Here is a 13,437-nt window from a genome sequence, read left to right on the forward strand (position 1 = left end):
TGGCCCCCTTGCTGTCAAACTTCCACATGCTCACTTGCTGCCGCATCAAGGCGTGACCCGGGGAGGGGGGTCGGCGTACTGTCAAGCACCCTGAGAGGGTCCGCTTGCCGCGGCCGTGCTCGTCTACCCGGAGCCAATTATAATCGCAGCTGTTGCAGGACCTTCAAGTGACATTAAGAGGCTATTAAATCAGCTCCAATTAGGCCTGTCTGTGATGCACTGCCAGATTAAAAGCCCAAACCATACAGCTCTTTTCTGTCTGGAACACATCATTTCCTCGGCTCAAACTGATTGTAAAAGAATGACTTGAACAGTCAGACGTGTCGCTATTTGTTTAAAAAAAAAAAAAAAAAAAAAAAAAGCTGAAATAGTACCGGGCAGCAGGTGAACATTTGGTCCTGAAGGAAAAACGGTCCAGTGTGAGGACGTGAGCGACTTTGACAAAGGCCGAACTGTGATGGATGCAAGTGGGCTGAGGAAGGAAAACCCCTGACCCCTGTGGTCATGGGGGTCAAGGGTCATTGATCCAACACAAGAGCTACTGTAGCCGCTGGGTCTGATTGCGTAGCTGCAGACCAGTCGAGAACTGGACCGGTGATCTGGTCTGAGCTGACCTAAGCCTGGTTCGGACCAAGTCCAAACAATTGATCTCCTGAACTGAACAAGATGCTAAATGTGAAGGAAAAACGCGTGAAATGACAAACTCCAGCAGAAACATTTTTTAATAAATGCGGCTTCGCAGAGGTCGGCCTCTGTCTGGAATGTGCTAAATGTTGCCCGGCTGCTCACAACAGTTGTGTGTGATCAGATCTGCTCTCCAGACAGCCAATGCCAAAATATCAGCAATGCCCTAACAGACCTAATCTTCCCTGATCCCAGAAAATGAGGCCTGCCTTGTCGGGACCATAAACCCTCTAAGCTGACGTCCTTAGCATTCATTGCTTTTTAATGGACAGTCTGAAGGATTACAATTGAAACCGTTTAAAAGTGACACAATACGGCTATACATAGACAGTTTGAAATACAAAATGGGCATACTTGACTTTTCCGAGGACAACCATGGCCAAATATAGGAGACAACGGCGCGGCCACGAAAAAGGTCCCACCTTATAAAAAGCTGACGAAGTCTTGTTTGGGTGAGGGATGATTGTGGTGCTGAGCTGGAACGATTAAACTGCAGCACAGAGCGAGGAGTCTTTTCTGAAGGCCTTGAAACTTTAGTTGAACCTACAGGGGGGTTTCCAGCTTCTTCTTTTGGTCTGAAGGACTCAGGAAAGCCACCACTTTTTCCTTTGACTTCTTATTATTCATAACATTTGTTTGTCCAGCTGGACAAAATGAGCGACGCAGAGATGGAAACATTCGGGGTGGCGGCCCCGTACCTCCGCAAATCTGAGCGGGAAAGGATCGCGGCCCAGAATATGCCGTTCGACGCCAAAACGGCCATCTTCGTGCCGGACCCGAAGCAGGAGTACGTCAAGGGAAAAATCAAAAGCCAGGACGGCTCCAAGGTCACCGTGGAGACGGAGGACAGAAAGGTGAGCGCAGTAACACAGATGGGAACATTCTTACTGAGGCGGTGAGAAGTCGACGTCCTTCTCTGAATCTTTATTTCAGGTTGTCACGGTTCACCTGGACGACATTCGGCCCATGAACCCGCCTAAATTTGACAAGATCGAGGACATGGCCCTGCTGACGCACCTCCACGAACCAGCCGTGCTGTTTAACCTCAAGGAGCGCTACGCCGCCTGGATGATCTACGTAAGAACAACGAACTGAATTTAAATTGTATTTCTTTGGTCACCCTTCCACGTCGTGTTTTCCCGTTTATTCCCAGACCTACTCTGGACTCTTCTGTGTCACTGTGAACCCCTACAAGTGGCTTCCGGTCTACAACCCCGAGGTGGTGGCCGGGTACCGAGGGAAAAAACGCCAGGAGGCCCCTCCACACATCTTCTCCATCTCTGACAACGCCTATCAATACATGCTCACAGGTCTGGCCTCATCAATAAATGGCTTTAAAGTGCAGAAACCTGAATCATAACACTTTATGATTCAGATTATTGTGACATTAAACATTTATGCTGTTGATGATTAAATTTAGAGACAATGAAAAACTTTGAATGACTTCTGTTTTTGCTCCTTTCTGCAGATCGAGAGAATCAGTCTATCCTGATCACGTAAGTGTTTGCTGATGTGTTTCCTTACACATACGCCTGTATTTCCCATCATTCATTTCAGCGCTTTACCTCTGCCAGTGGAGAATCTGGTGCCGGGAAGACGGTCAACACAAAACGCGTCATCCAGTATTTTGCAACAATTGCATCAATTGGTGACTCGAGCAAGAAAGAGCAACTTGCTGGCAAAATGCAGGTTCGTTTTCCTGAGTTGATCATTTGCAGAAAAAAAAAGATCTAAAATGTAAAAACAACTTTTTTTTATTTCCGAATCTCCTCTGCAGGGGACTCTGGAGGATCAAATCATCCAGGCCAACCCGCTGCTTGAAGCTTTCGGGAATGCCAAGACTGTGAGAAACGACAACTCGTCTCGATTTGTGAGTTAAAATTCAATCAGTGTAGAAGCCAAAAGTGGCCACAATCATTATTTTTATTGATATTTGTAATCCCTTTTATCACCCGTCTTCATGTAAAACTAACTTTTTATATTGATGCAAATTAGATAGCTGACTTGTGAGTTTCAGTGTTACAACTGAATAATAATCTAAGGAACATTTCAGGGCAAATTCATCCGCATCCACTTTGGAACGAAGGGGAAATTGGCATCAGCTGACATTGAAACTTGTAAGTCATCCAGCTATATGTGATATTACATGGTTTTCATAGATATTTAATGAGTTGATGTTTATTATTTCTTTAATTTATATTTAGACCTTTTGGAAAAATCCAGGGTGACATTTCAGCTTCTGGCAGAGAGGAGCTACCACATCTTCTATCAGATCTTGTCAAACAAGAAGCCTGATTTAATTGGTGAATATACTTTTAATTTGGCGACCTCTGAATGATCATTAGCTCAGCGCAGATGTAATTAACACTGCATTGAGACATTGTTACTGCAGCTGCTGATCCTTCACACAAATACCACAGCTGTCTGTGCTTCATTTTAGAGATGCTGCTGATAACCACCAATCCGTACGACTATCCGTTCATCAGTCAGGGTGAGATCACTGTGCTGAGCATCAACGACACCGAGGAGCTGATGGCAACAGACGTGAGCCAACATCATGGATAGAAATATTAAATTAGGACAGGGCGTCATGATTTAAACCATCAAATTAATCTCAATGTCATCACACATAATATGGCAACTGTGATTTATGTCTCTTGGTTTTTTTGTTTTGTAATTATTGCTTTCATTTTTTTATTGCCTCTTTTTGCTTCTGGTTCAGTCCTTTAGCATAGTGTTTGATAAATGATGGTTGCTCTAGTTATTTCCGTTTTTTTCTCTTTAATTCTATTTTATTTTTCTCTCCCTGTTAAGAAAAGTGCTATATCAAGAAAAATTACTGTCATTGGTGGCGGTATCCATAATTCTACAATATATCCTTATTATTCTTACACAGTCATATCATCAAAATGTTATTTCAGCCAGTAAAAAATGGCCAACACAATCAGTCTCTGTGTAATTTCCACAGAGCGCCATTGACATCCTGGGCTTCAACATGGAGGAGAAGTTGGGCATCTACAAGCTGACGGGGGCCGTGATGCACAACGGCAACATGAAGTTCAAGCAGAAGCAGCGAGAGGAGCAGGCAGAGCCCGACGGCACTGAGGGTAACTCTCCTGAGCTGCCGCACCAGCTTTTATTCTGCAGACTTCTCAATCCAACGTCTTTTATAATTTCCCTCCACAGTGGCAGATAAAGTGGCCTACCTCATGGGCCTGAACTCTGCTGACCTGCTGAAAGCTCTTTGTTACCCCCGAGTCAAGGTTGGGAATGAGTACGTCACCAAAGGGCAGACTCCACAACAGGCACGGCACATTTCTTCATCAGAAATCCCCTTAACTCTGTTCAGTTTGATTTTAAATGTTTAACTTAAAGCATTTGTTTGATTAAAGGTGAACAACGCCATGGGTGCCCTGTCCAAGGCCGTGTATGAGAAACTCTTCCTTTGGATGGTCACGAGGATCAACCAGCAGCTGGACACCAAACTGCCGAGACAACATTTTATCGGTGTCTTGGATATCGCAGGATTTGAGATATTTGAGGTAAACAGGATTTAGTAAAAAAAAATCAAACCAATCTGTTTGTGTTTATTGACTCTGTGGTGGTTCTATCCAGATGAACAGTCTGGAGCAGCTGTGCATCAACTTCACCAATGAGAAGCTGCAACAGTTTTTCAACCACCACATGTTTGTGTTGGAGCAAGAAGAGTACAAAAAGGAAGGGATAGCGTGGGAGTTCATTGACTTTGGCATGGACTTGGCTGCCTGCATCGAGCTCATTGAAAAGGTACATTCCCTTCGATATGCATCCAAAAATATCCAGCAAACAGTTGACGGCTGTGTTCCAACACCAGACGGCTTTCTGTCCTGCAGCCGATGGGGATTTTCTCCATCCTGGAAGAGGAGTGCATGTTCCCGAAGGCGACAGATGGCTCCTTCAAGAACAAGCTGTACGACCAACACCAGGGCAAGAATAGCATCTTTCAGAAGCCCAAACCGTCCAAAGGAAAGGCCGAGGCTCACTTCTCCCTGATTCACTACGCCGGCACCGTGGACTACAACATCAGCGGCTGGCTGGAGAAGAACAAGGATCCGCTGAACGACACAGTGGTTCAGCTTTACCAAAAAGCTTCCCTCAAGCTGCTTTCCCAGCTTTTCGCCACATACGCGTCTGCTGACGGTCAGTTTGCTTTCATCTGCAGGTCAATATCACAGTGAGAATCTACTGCATTACAGTCACAGTCCCTCTGTTGTGTTTCCTCAGCTGCTGGTGGAAGTAAGAAAAGTTACAAGAAGAAAGGATCCTCTTTCCAGACAGTTTCTGCACTTTTCAGGGTGACAATCAACAATAATCCTACTAAGAATAACTATACTGTTAATACCGTACTGGTATTAATGTATGGGCAGTTGACTTTATCACACCAAGCTGCCCTGTTAAATGTTGTATAACATTTATATTCATTTATATTCTAACCCATATTTCCCCTGCCTGCCTAAAATCTGTCAGAATTTCTGCACAATAAGCCGAAAACAGCCTCTATGTAACTTATGCTTATGCTTCAGGTTCAAATTTTAGGGAGATAAAAATTATGAAATGCATAAATTACTACAATTTCCCAGCCTAATCTAATGTCCAACTGTTCCGTGATGGAACATAACCTGTTGATCTTCTGCAGGAGAACCTGAACAAACTGATGGCCAACCTCAGGTCTACACACCCGCACTTTGTAAGATGCATCATCCCAAACGAGACCAAGACACCGGGTAAAAAAAAAAAAAGAAGAAGAAGAAAAAAGAAACAACAAAACAGACCTTTTCAATTTGAATCTGTTTTACACGCAGGATCAATGGATCATCATCTGGTCCTGCTCCAGCTGAGATGTAACGGCGTGCTGGAAGGCATCCGGATCTGCAGGAAGGGATTCCCCAGCAGGATCCTCTACGGAGATTTCAGGCAGAGGTAACACAGGTTAGCTCTGTTTCTGATGAACAAAGCTTGAAGCTGGACTTCCTGATGTCTCCGTGTGTGACAGATACAGGATCCTGAATGCCAGTGCGATCCCTGAGGGCCAGTTCATCGACAGCAAGAAGGCATCGGAGAAACTGCTCTCCTCCATCGATGTGGACCACGGCCAGTACAGATTCGGATACACAAAGGTATTTTTCAGAAACATCCCAGGAAATCCTGTATTTTCCTGCTGAACTTTATTTTGCCATCAGTTACTTTGAGATTTCCAAAGCAGACAACATAAAACAGGGCTAATTAAAAGTTCATAAACATTTTAAATGCTGCATATAATATTTAACATAGTTAATAGATAATAGGATTGTTGATTTAGATTCTTTGAGGCCTTGAGCTGAGACATCAAAACCTCTCAGTTATCAATGGAATACATATTCATCTGTAGTTTTTACCTGCACAAGAAATTTTCTCAGCCACTCTTTGTCCTTTTTTGTTCTAATATCTTTGAAATCTTGTCAGCCTTTCTTGTCTTAGATATTTGTCTTAAAGAGCTAAAACCCAGAGAATTAATTTATGTCAAAGTTACAGTTAGCCAAAAAGAATAAAAAGTTGGGAGCCAGACTTCTCCTTGAAATACACCAACAAAATCTTAAACCAAAAACTACACCAGCAGAGACCTCCAACCTAAAAAGAACAATAATAAAGGACCACCAGCAGCAGGGGGACACCAGTCCAGACGGTCCTGAATGCCCCTCACTCCCCCTTTATCCTCCTCATGGTTCTCCTTGACGTCTGCAGGTGTTTTTCAAAGCTGGTCTTCTGGGCCTCCTGGAGGAGATGAGGGACGAGCGTCTGACTGTCCTGATGACGCGAATCCAGGCCGTGGCCAGAGGCTACGTGACCCGGCTGAGGTTCAAGGAGATGGCCAAGAAAAGGTCTCTGACGACATCTGAAAACATTCAGGAAGCTACAGAGAAAACATCAGGAAATTTAATTAAGAATATGCTCAAATGTAGTTTATTTTCACCTTGTTTTGATCCTGTCCTTATGATTGGAGGGAGCTGGCAGAATAAGACGCTCAAGCATGTCGTTATATTCAGAGCTGCCACCTGCCAGGATGTTTCTCAACAAAGTCCTTATTGCTAATGTTGGTTTCATTACACAGAGAGTCCATTTTCATCATCCAGTACAACATCCGCTCCTTCATGAATGTGAAGAACTGGCCCTGGATGAGACTCTTCTTCAAGATAAAGCCTCTGTTGCGAAGCGCAGAGGCGGAGAAGGAGATGCAGACCATGAAAGAGGAGTTTGCCCGACTCAAAGAGGAGTTGGCCAGGTCCGAAGCTAGGAGGAAGGAGCTGGAGGAGAAGATGGTCATGCTGGTCCAGGAGAAAAATGACCTTTACCTTCAGATCCAAGCTGTGAGTAAAGAGCTGACCAAATCGGCCGCTTGTACCGATTCGCTTCTCCCTAATAAAGACATCTGGAGACTTTCTTTGTTCTTCAGAAACTAGAAAATCAATGATAACAAAAGCAAATGTCACTGATGTCCGCAAGAAAAAAGTAAATCAGAACTCAAATGGAACAGACAGGCCTTTAGCCAAAACACAAATCATCAGTCGAGCATATTAAGAAAGAAATATAAGCATGTCCTTATTTTCCTTTTAATCCACCTTTATATATAATAAATGCACATAGAAATAAGCATACTAAAAAATAAACAAACAAATATATTTAATATGACTTCCGTTCGTCTATGCAATGATCATGAACATGTTTAATTTGGCATATTATTCATCACAACAATTTTAAACATTTCTTACTTTTAACACTGTACAACAAAGCATGAATAGTTCTGATGTGGATGCCTGATGCCAGAAAAAGTTATCGTTTCCATCATAAAGATGTTGAGGTTCAGACTTATTCAAATTCTTTGTGGTTGTTATAGGCAATCAGTGGTACTTCACATAAATACCTAGATTTAAATTATCGCAGGCGAGACCTTTACATCATCAGACATTTAATATCCCAAAACTTCTCTAAAGACTAAATGTGCATTTCCCAAGTAAAGGCAAGATAAGACAAGTTTATTGCACCTTTAAGAGGTTTACGGAGGCATGGAAATACATTTTTAAAAAGAACATTAAAATTACATTAAAATGTCATTTAAAATACATTAAAGTTGTAGCATAAAGAAATTATCAAAACAACTTTGCAAAGAAGATAGAAGACCTTTTAAAAGATGAACTGAAGCAGTGAAAAATACTAATATTCTACCAAAAATGTAAATAAAACTGAAACTTTTACATGTCAGAACATGACAATAATATAAAGAAACGTAGATGTTCATTACAAAGTATCAGCACAATGGAACAAAAATGTAACAGCAGAAACACAAAAGCCGGTAAAAATGTCAAATAATAACAATATCTGACGTCACTGCATGTTAACACACCAACATATCCCTGTAATTCAGGAGAGGGAGAACCTTTGCGACGCTGAGGAGAGATGTGAAGGCTTGATAAAGAGCAAGATCCACCTGGAGGCCAAAGTCAAGGAGTTCTCCGAGAGGATGGAGGAAGAGGAGGAGATCAACGCCGAGATCACTGCCAAGAAGAGGAAGCTGGAGGACGAGTGTTCTGAGCTCAAGAGGGACATCGACGACCTGGAGCTCACCATCGCCAAGGTGGAGAAGGAAAAATACGCCACGGAGAACAAGGTGCACTGACACTTCAGATGTAAAAACATCTGCCAAGTGGGTGAATGTAAGAATATGAAAACACTGACGGGTGAGAAGACGTGTCTGTGCTCAGGTGAAGAACCTGGTGGAGGAGCTAACTACTCTGGAGGAAAACCTTATGAAGTCCTCAAAGGAGATGAAAGCTTTGCAGGAGGTTCACCAGCAGACTTTAGATGACCTGCAGGCTGAGGAGGACAAAGTCAACTCTCTGATGAAGACAAAGATCAAGTTGGAGCAACAGGTCGATGATGTAAGTGCTGAATTATTTGGACGGCGGTTAACTTGTTAATGACGCTGACGATGAGACGGGAGGTTTTTGTCTCCTGCAGCTGGAGGGCTCTCTGGAACAGGAGAAGAAGGTCCGTGCAGACTTGGAGAGATCCAGAAGAAAGCTGGAGGGGGATTTGAAGCTGTCCCAGGAAACCAACATGGACCTGGAGAATGAAAGACAGCACACGGAGGAGAGACTGAAAAAGTATTGTTTTGATTTAAAATTGAACGGTCAAAGCAAAAGTGTGTGAGCTAATCAGATCCAGTTTTTTTTTATTTCTAAGAATTTTGATGATGGATCTGCTGCCATTATACAGAAAATTCAACTCTTTTCAGAAAGGACTTTGACATCAGCAGCCTGCAGTCCAAGATTGATGACGAACAAGCTGTTGGCACTCAGCTCCAGAAGAAGATTAAAGAGCTTCAGGTAAGATTTTACAGCCACAGCGCAGCAGGATTTCATCACACCTTCTGATTTATGCATTTCACTATCCTTTCCCACAAAGGCTCGCACTGAGGAACTGGAGGAGGAAATCGAGGCCGAGCGCTCGGCTCGGGCCAAAGTGGAGAAGCAGAGGACGGACCTTTCCAGAGAGCTGGAGGAGATCAGCGAGAGGCTGGAGGAGGCCGGAGGAGCCACCGCCACGCAGGCCGAGCTGAACAAGAAGCGAGAAGCTGAGTTCCAGAGGCTGCGTCGGGATCTGGAAGAGTCCACCCTGCAGCACGAATCCATCGCTGCCACTCTGCGCAAGAAGCAGGCCGACAGCGTCGCCGAGCTCAGCGACCAGATAGAAAACCTCCAGAGAGTGAAGCAGAAGCTGGAGAAGGAGAAGAGTGAGCTGAAGATGGAGATCGACGACATGGCCAGCAGCGTGGAGAGTGTTCTGAAGGGCAAGGTGAGAGTTTTCTGTGGGGATGGATCCAGCTTTGTTTGTCTGAAGGTGACCAGTGCTCCCTCTCTCAGGCCAATCTGGAGAAACTGTGCAGGAGTCTTGAAGACCAAATTATTGAATACAAGACCAAAGCAGAAGAAGCCCAGCGATCTCTGAGTGACCATACTGCTCTCAGCGCTCGTCTACAAACAGAAAATGGTGAGTTTCAGATCATAAAGACTGGAAAAGAAGAACATTTAAGGTGGACAGGAAGTCAAATGGCGTCATCTTTCTTCCTGGACAGGTGAGCTCTCACGTCAGCTGGAGGAGAAGGAGATCACTCTGTCCCAGCTGAGCAGAGGAAAATCTGCAGGGAGTCAACAAATCGAAGAACTGAAGAGGCTCCTGGACGAGGAAGCTAAGGTCAGAAACCTGACACCGTTTGTTAGAGTCAACCAATTCATGCTCCTTTACTTATTAGTTCGTCTTTAATCGATTAATTGTTTGGTCAGAAATACTGTACAAAAAGAAAATACACTTCAGAGTTTTCCAGAAGCCAACAAGAAGTCTGAGAGGTCTACGTCACAATCATCCATAAGTTTTTCCTTTCAGGCTAAAAACGCCCTGGCTCACAGTTTGCAGTCATCTCGCCACGACTGCGAGCTGCTGAGGGAGCAGTACGAGGAGGAGCAGGAGGCCAAAGCCGAGCTGCAGCGCTGCCTGTCCAAGGCCAACAGCGACGTGGCCCAGTGGAGAACCAAATATGAGACAGACGCCATCCAACGCACCGAAGAGCTGGAGGAAGCGAAGTAAGAGCCGGGCAGCACGTTTTTCAAGCCACCGCCGGTTTGTCTGTGAAGCTTTTAACACGACTGCTCTGCGGTTCACAGGAAGAAACTGGCCCTGCGGCTGCAGGAGTCGGAGGAGATGACGGAGGCGGCAAATGTCAAATGTGCATCGCTGGAGAAAACCAAGCAGAGGCTGCAGGCTGAAGTTGAGGATCTCATGGTGGAGCTGGAAAGGTCAAATGCAGCAAACGCCACCTTGGACAAGAAACAAAGGAACTTTGACAAGGTGTTTTCTTCTTTCTGCCTTTTCTCTGTCTTCCAACATTAGCTGCACCCATTATACATTTGCTGTCTTCGTCTTTCAGGTCCTGGCTGAATGGAAGCAGAAATATGAGGAGGGTCAGTCTGACCTGGAGGTCTCCCAGCGAGAGTCCAGAGTGCTGAGCACAGAGCTTTTCAAGCTGAAAAATTTATACGAAGAAGCTCTGGATCACCTGGAAAGCATGAAGAGAGAGAATAAAAATCTTCAACGTGAGAGCTCTTTTTTATTTTATTTTATTTTGTGGTGATTCTTATTAACTTATTAACATGAATGTTTCCTTCTGTAGACGAGATCACAGACATCACAGAGCAAGTTGGACAATCAGCTAAAACCATCCATGAGCTGGAGAAAGCTGGAAAGCAAACTGAACAGGAGAAGAGAGACACGCAGGCAGCTCTGGAAGAAGTAGAGGTGTGTGTTACATCTTCAAATGACAGTAAACCTCCAATTTCAGCCACGTAACCACAACCGAGTGTCTGTTTTTTGCCCTGAAGTCGTCCCTGGAGCACGAGGAAGCCAAAATCCTGCACCTTCAGCTGGAGCTGAACCAGATCAAGTCGGAGGTGGACAGGAAGGTGGCGGAGAAGGACGAAGAAATCGACCACCTCAAGAGGAATCACCAGAGAACCGTGGACTCTCTGCAGAGCACACTGGACGGCGAGACACGCAGCAGGAACGACGCCATCCGGATGAAAAAGAAGATGGAGGGAGATCTGAATGAGATGGAAATCCAGCTGGGTCATGCCAACCGGCAGGCGTCCGAGGCCACCAAACAACTGAGGAACCTGCAGACTCAGCTCAAGGTTTGTGAGAAAGTTTAACACAAACAGACCGTGGGGCATTTAGATCCTCAGACTCCTCCTCTCTGTCCCAGGACACTCAAGTTCATCTGGACGAGGCCCTCCACAGTCAGGAGGACCTGAAGGAGCAACTCGCCATCGTGGAGCGTCGCACCAATCTGATGATGGCGGAGAACGAGGAGATCAGGGTGGCGCTGGAGCAATCAGAGAGGAGTCGCAAGCTGGCCGAGCAGGAACTGATCGACGCCAGCGAGAGGATTCAGCTGCTGCACTCTCAGGTTAGGAGACAAGGGCAGAACGTCACGCATCCCGGCCTCCTATGTTCAACACGATGAATCAGAACTTCTAAACTGCTCAGTATGACATCCGACTCCTCAGCCAACCATCCGGTGTAGCTGCCGTCAGACATGGTTGGACTGGCCCTATCTATGAAAATATATCCAATTTGAATATATAAAATATTTTGTACATATTTCAGAGAAGCTGGTGAGAAATGATTTAGAAACCCAAAAGAAACGTTGAACAGTTTCGCACATGGATAACATTTTAAGACATAAAGGTCACATGTCCCTCAGCTGCTCGTCCGCCCACACCAACACTAATGTTTGTCTTCACTGGGACATCTGATCCTGCTCACGTCTACTCAAATGCAGTCATTCAAACTGCACACAAGACTCAGTCCAGTCTGTCCCGGCCTCTCTTTATCGACCTTGGTTGTGATCCACTTCAGCGTCACATTAACGTGTTGTCATTGATCAGAACACCAGCCTCGTCAACACGAAGAAGAAGATGGACTCTGATTTAGCTCAGCTGCAGTCAGAGGTGGAGGACACCGTTCAGGAGGCCAGGAACGCAGATGAGAAGGCCAAAAAGGCCATCACAGATGTAAGTTAGAACGAGCAACTGCTGCGCTTTAAACTTGCGGCCTGAAATTTCTCACCGAGCTCTGGTTCTCCTTCAGGCTGCCATGATGGCGGAGGAGCTGAAGAAAGAGCAGGACACCAGCGCTCACCTGGAGAGGATGAAGAAGAACCTGGAGGCCACAGTGAGGGACCTGCAGCAGCGTCTGGACGAGGCTGAGCAGATCGCTCTGAAGGGAGGGAAGAAGGAGCTGCAGAAGCTGGAAAACAGGGTACAAATCAGTGCGAGACAAAAACAAGTGAAAAAAAAAAAATCTTAACTTAGATCTTAGATCTTAACTGAGACTTTTCTTCAAGGTCCGAGAGCTGGAGAACGAGCTGGAGGCCGAACAGAAACGCAGCGGCGAGGCGATGAAAGGTGTGAGGAAATATGAAAGAAAAATCAAAGAGCTGACTTATCAGGTGAGAAGTGTACGATCCTGTTATATAACCTAACATTTCCCAATTTCCAGCCTCTGCTTTAAGGTAAATACAAATGATACAAAACTGTTTCAGGGAGAGGAGGAGAAGAAGAACATGGCCAGACTCCAGGATCTGGTCAACAAACTGCAGATGAAAGTGAAAGCGTATAAGAGGCAGAGCGAGGAGGCGGTGAGTAAAATTATATGAATGCTGTTGGCGTGATGTGTGCCTTTAAAATATGTTTAAATACACACATTGTTCTCTGCCACAGGAGGAACAAACCAGCATCCACTTGGCTAAATTTCGGAAGGTGCAACATGAGCTGGAGGAAGCTGAGGAGCGAGCTGATGCTGCCGAGTCCCAGCTGAATAAGTTACGAGCCAAGAGCCGCGACGTCGTTGGTAAAGGGGAATAAAGTAATGATCCACTTTAGTGAAGACACCATCGTCCTCTGAAAACCATGTTTGGTTTTCACCTACTGTTTGTTTGTGTTTTCTCAAGCTGCTTGGCATTTTTGGTAAATTTGGTTTAAATGTCCCCTCAGACTCAGAAACTGTGCAGTCCTCTGTGGCCGTATGGTGAATTTGACCGGTTGTCCTTTTAGCTGAGACCCGATACTTTAATTTAAAAGTGTAATCCTCTCTTGGTGTTTTGTTTTGTTTTTTTTTTTGCTGCTC

At 44.9% G+C, this 13,437-nt stretch overlaps 1 protein-coding gene across 8 annotated transcripts; it reads left to right on the forward strand.

The window, feature by feature from the left end:
• The first annotated feature begins 1,334 nt into the window (after positions 1-1,334).
• On the forward strand, positions 1,335-13,175 carry LOC115047004 (myosin-8-like). 8 transcript variants are annotated; one of them, XM_029507621.1, is made up of 38 exons: positions 1,335-1,538; positions 1,618-1,761; positions 1,838-1,994; positions 2,153-2,180; positions 2,259-2,373; positions 2,462-2,554; positions 2,738-2,801; positions 2,889-2,987; positions 3,125-3,228; positions 3,653-3,791; positions 3,871-3,989; positions 4,077-4,226; positions 4,300-4,470; positions 4,557-4,863; positions 4,948-5,018; positions 5,360-5,447; positions 5,526-5,643; positions 5,717-5,840; positions 6,445-6,581; positions 6,812-7,067; positions 8,123-8,365; positions 8,460-8,636; positions 8,716-8,861; positions 8,993-9,083; positions 9,163-9,552; positions 9,621-9,747; positions 9,833-9,951; positions 10,141-10,337; positions 10,419-10,602; positions 10,682-10,847; positions 10,925-11,049; positions 11,133-11,441; positions 11,513-11,716; positions 12,198-12,323; positions 12,400-12,570; positions 12,656-12,760; positions 12,854-12,949; positions 13,032-13,175. In XM_029507621.1, exons 1-38 carry the CDS (start codon positions 1,338-1,340, stop codon positions 13,173-13,175), a joined length of 5,805 nt encoding a protein of 1,934 aa, XP_029363481.1. In that variant the 5' UTR covers positions 1,335-1,337. The 8 variants fall into 8 exon arrangements, with proteins under 8 accessions (XP_029363481.1, XP_029363478.1, XP_029363477.1 ...); XM_029507618.1 differs by having other exon boundaries at positions 1,338-1,538; positions 4,557-4,885; positions 4,961-5,018; XM_029507617.1 differs by having other exon boundaries at positions 1,338-1,538; positions 4,557-4,868; positions 4,944-5,018.
• Positions 13,176-13,437: the final 262 nt, after the last annotated feature.

Source organism: Echeneis naucrates, chromosome 8 (assembly GCF_900963305.1).
Source record: "Echeneis naucrates chromosome 8, fEcheNa1.1, whole genome shotgun sequence".
Taxonomy (NCBI): Eukaryota; Metazoa; Chordata; class Actinopteri; order Carangiformes; family Echeneidae; genus Echeneis; species Echeneis naucrates.

Coding starts and splice junctions, on each gene's coding strand:
- LOC115047004 (XM_029507615.1), top strand. CDS start 1,338: ATGAGCGACGCAGAGATGGAAACATTCGGGGTGGCGGCCCCGTACCTC. Junction 4,864..4,902: donor CACATACGCGTCTGCTGACG/GTCAGTTTGCTT, acceptor TATCACAGTGAG/AATCTACTGCATTACAGTCA. Junction 10,848..10,924: donor AGAGAATAAAAATCTTCAAC/GTGAGAGCTCTT, acceptor TTCCTTCTGTAG/ACGAGATCACAGACATCACA.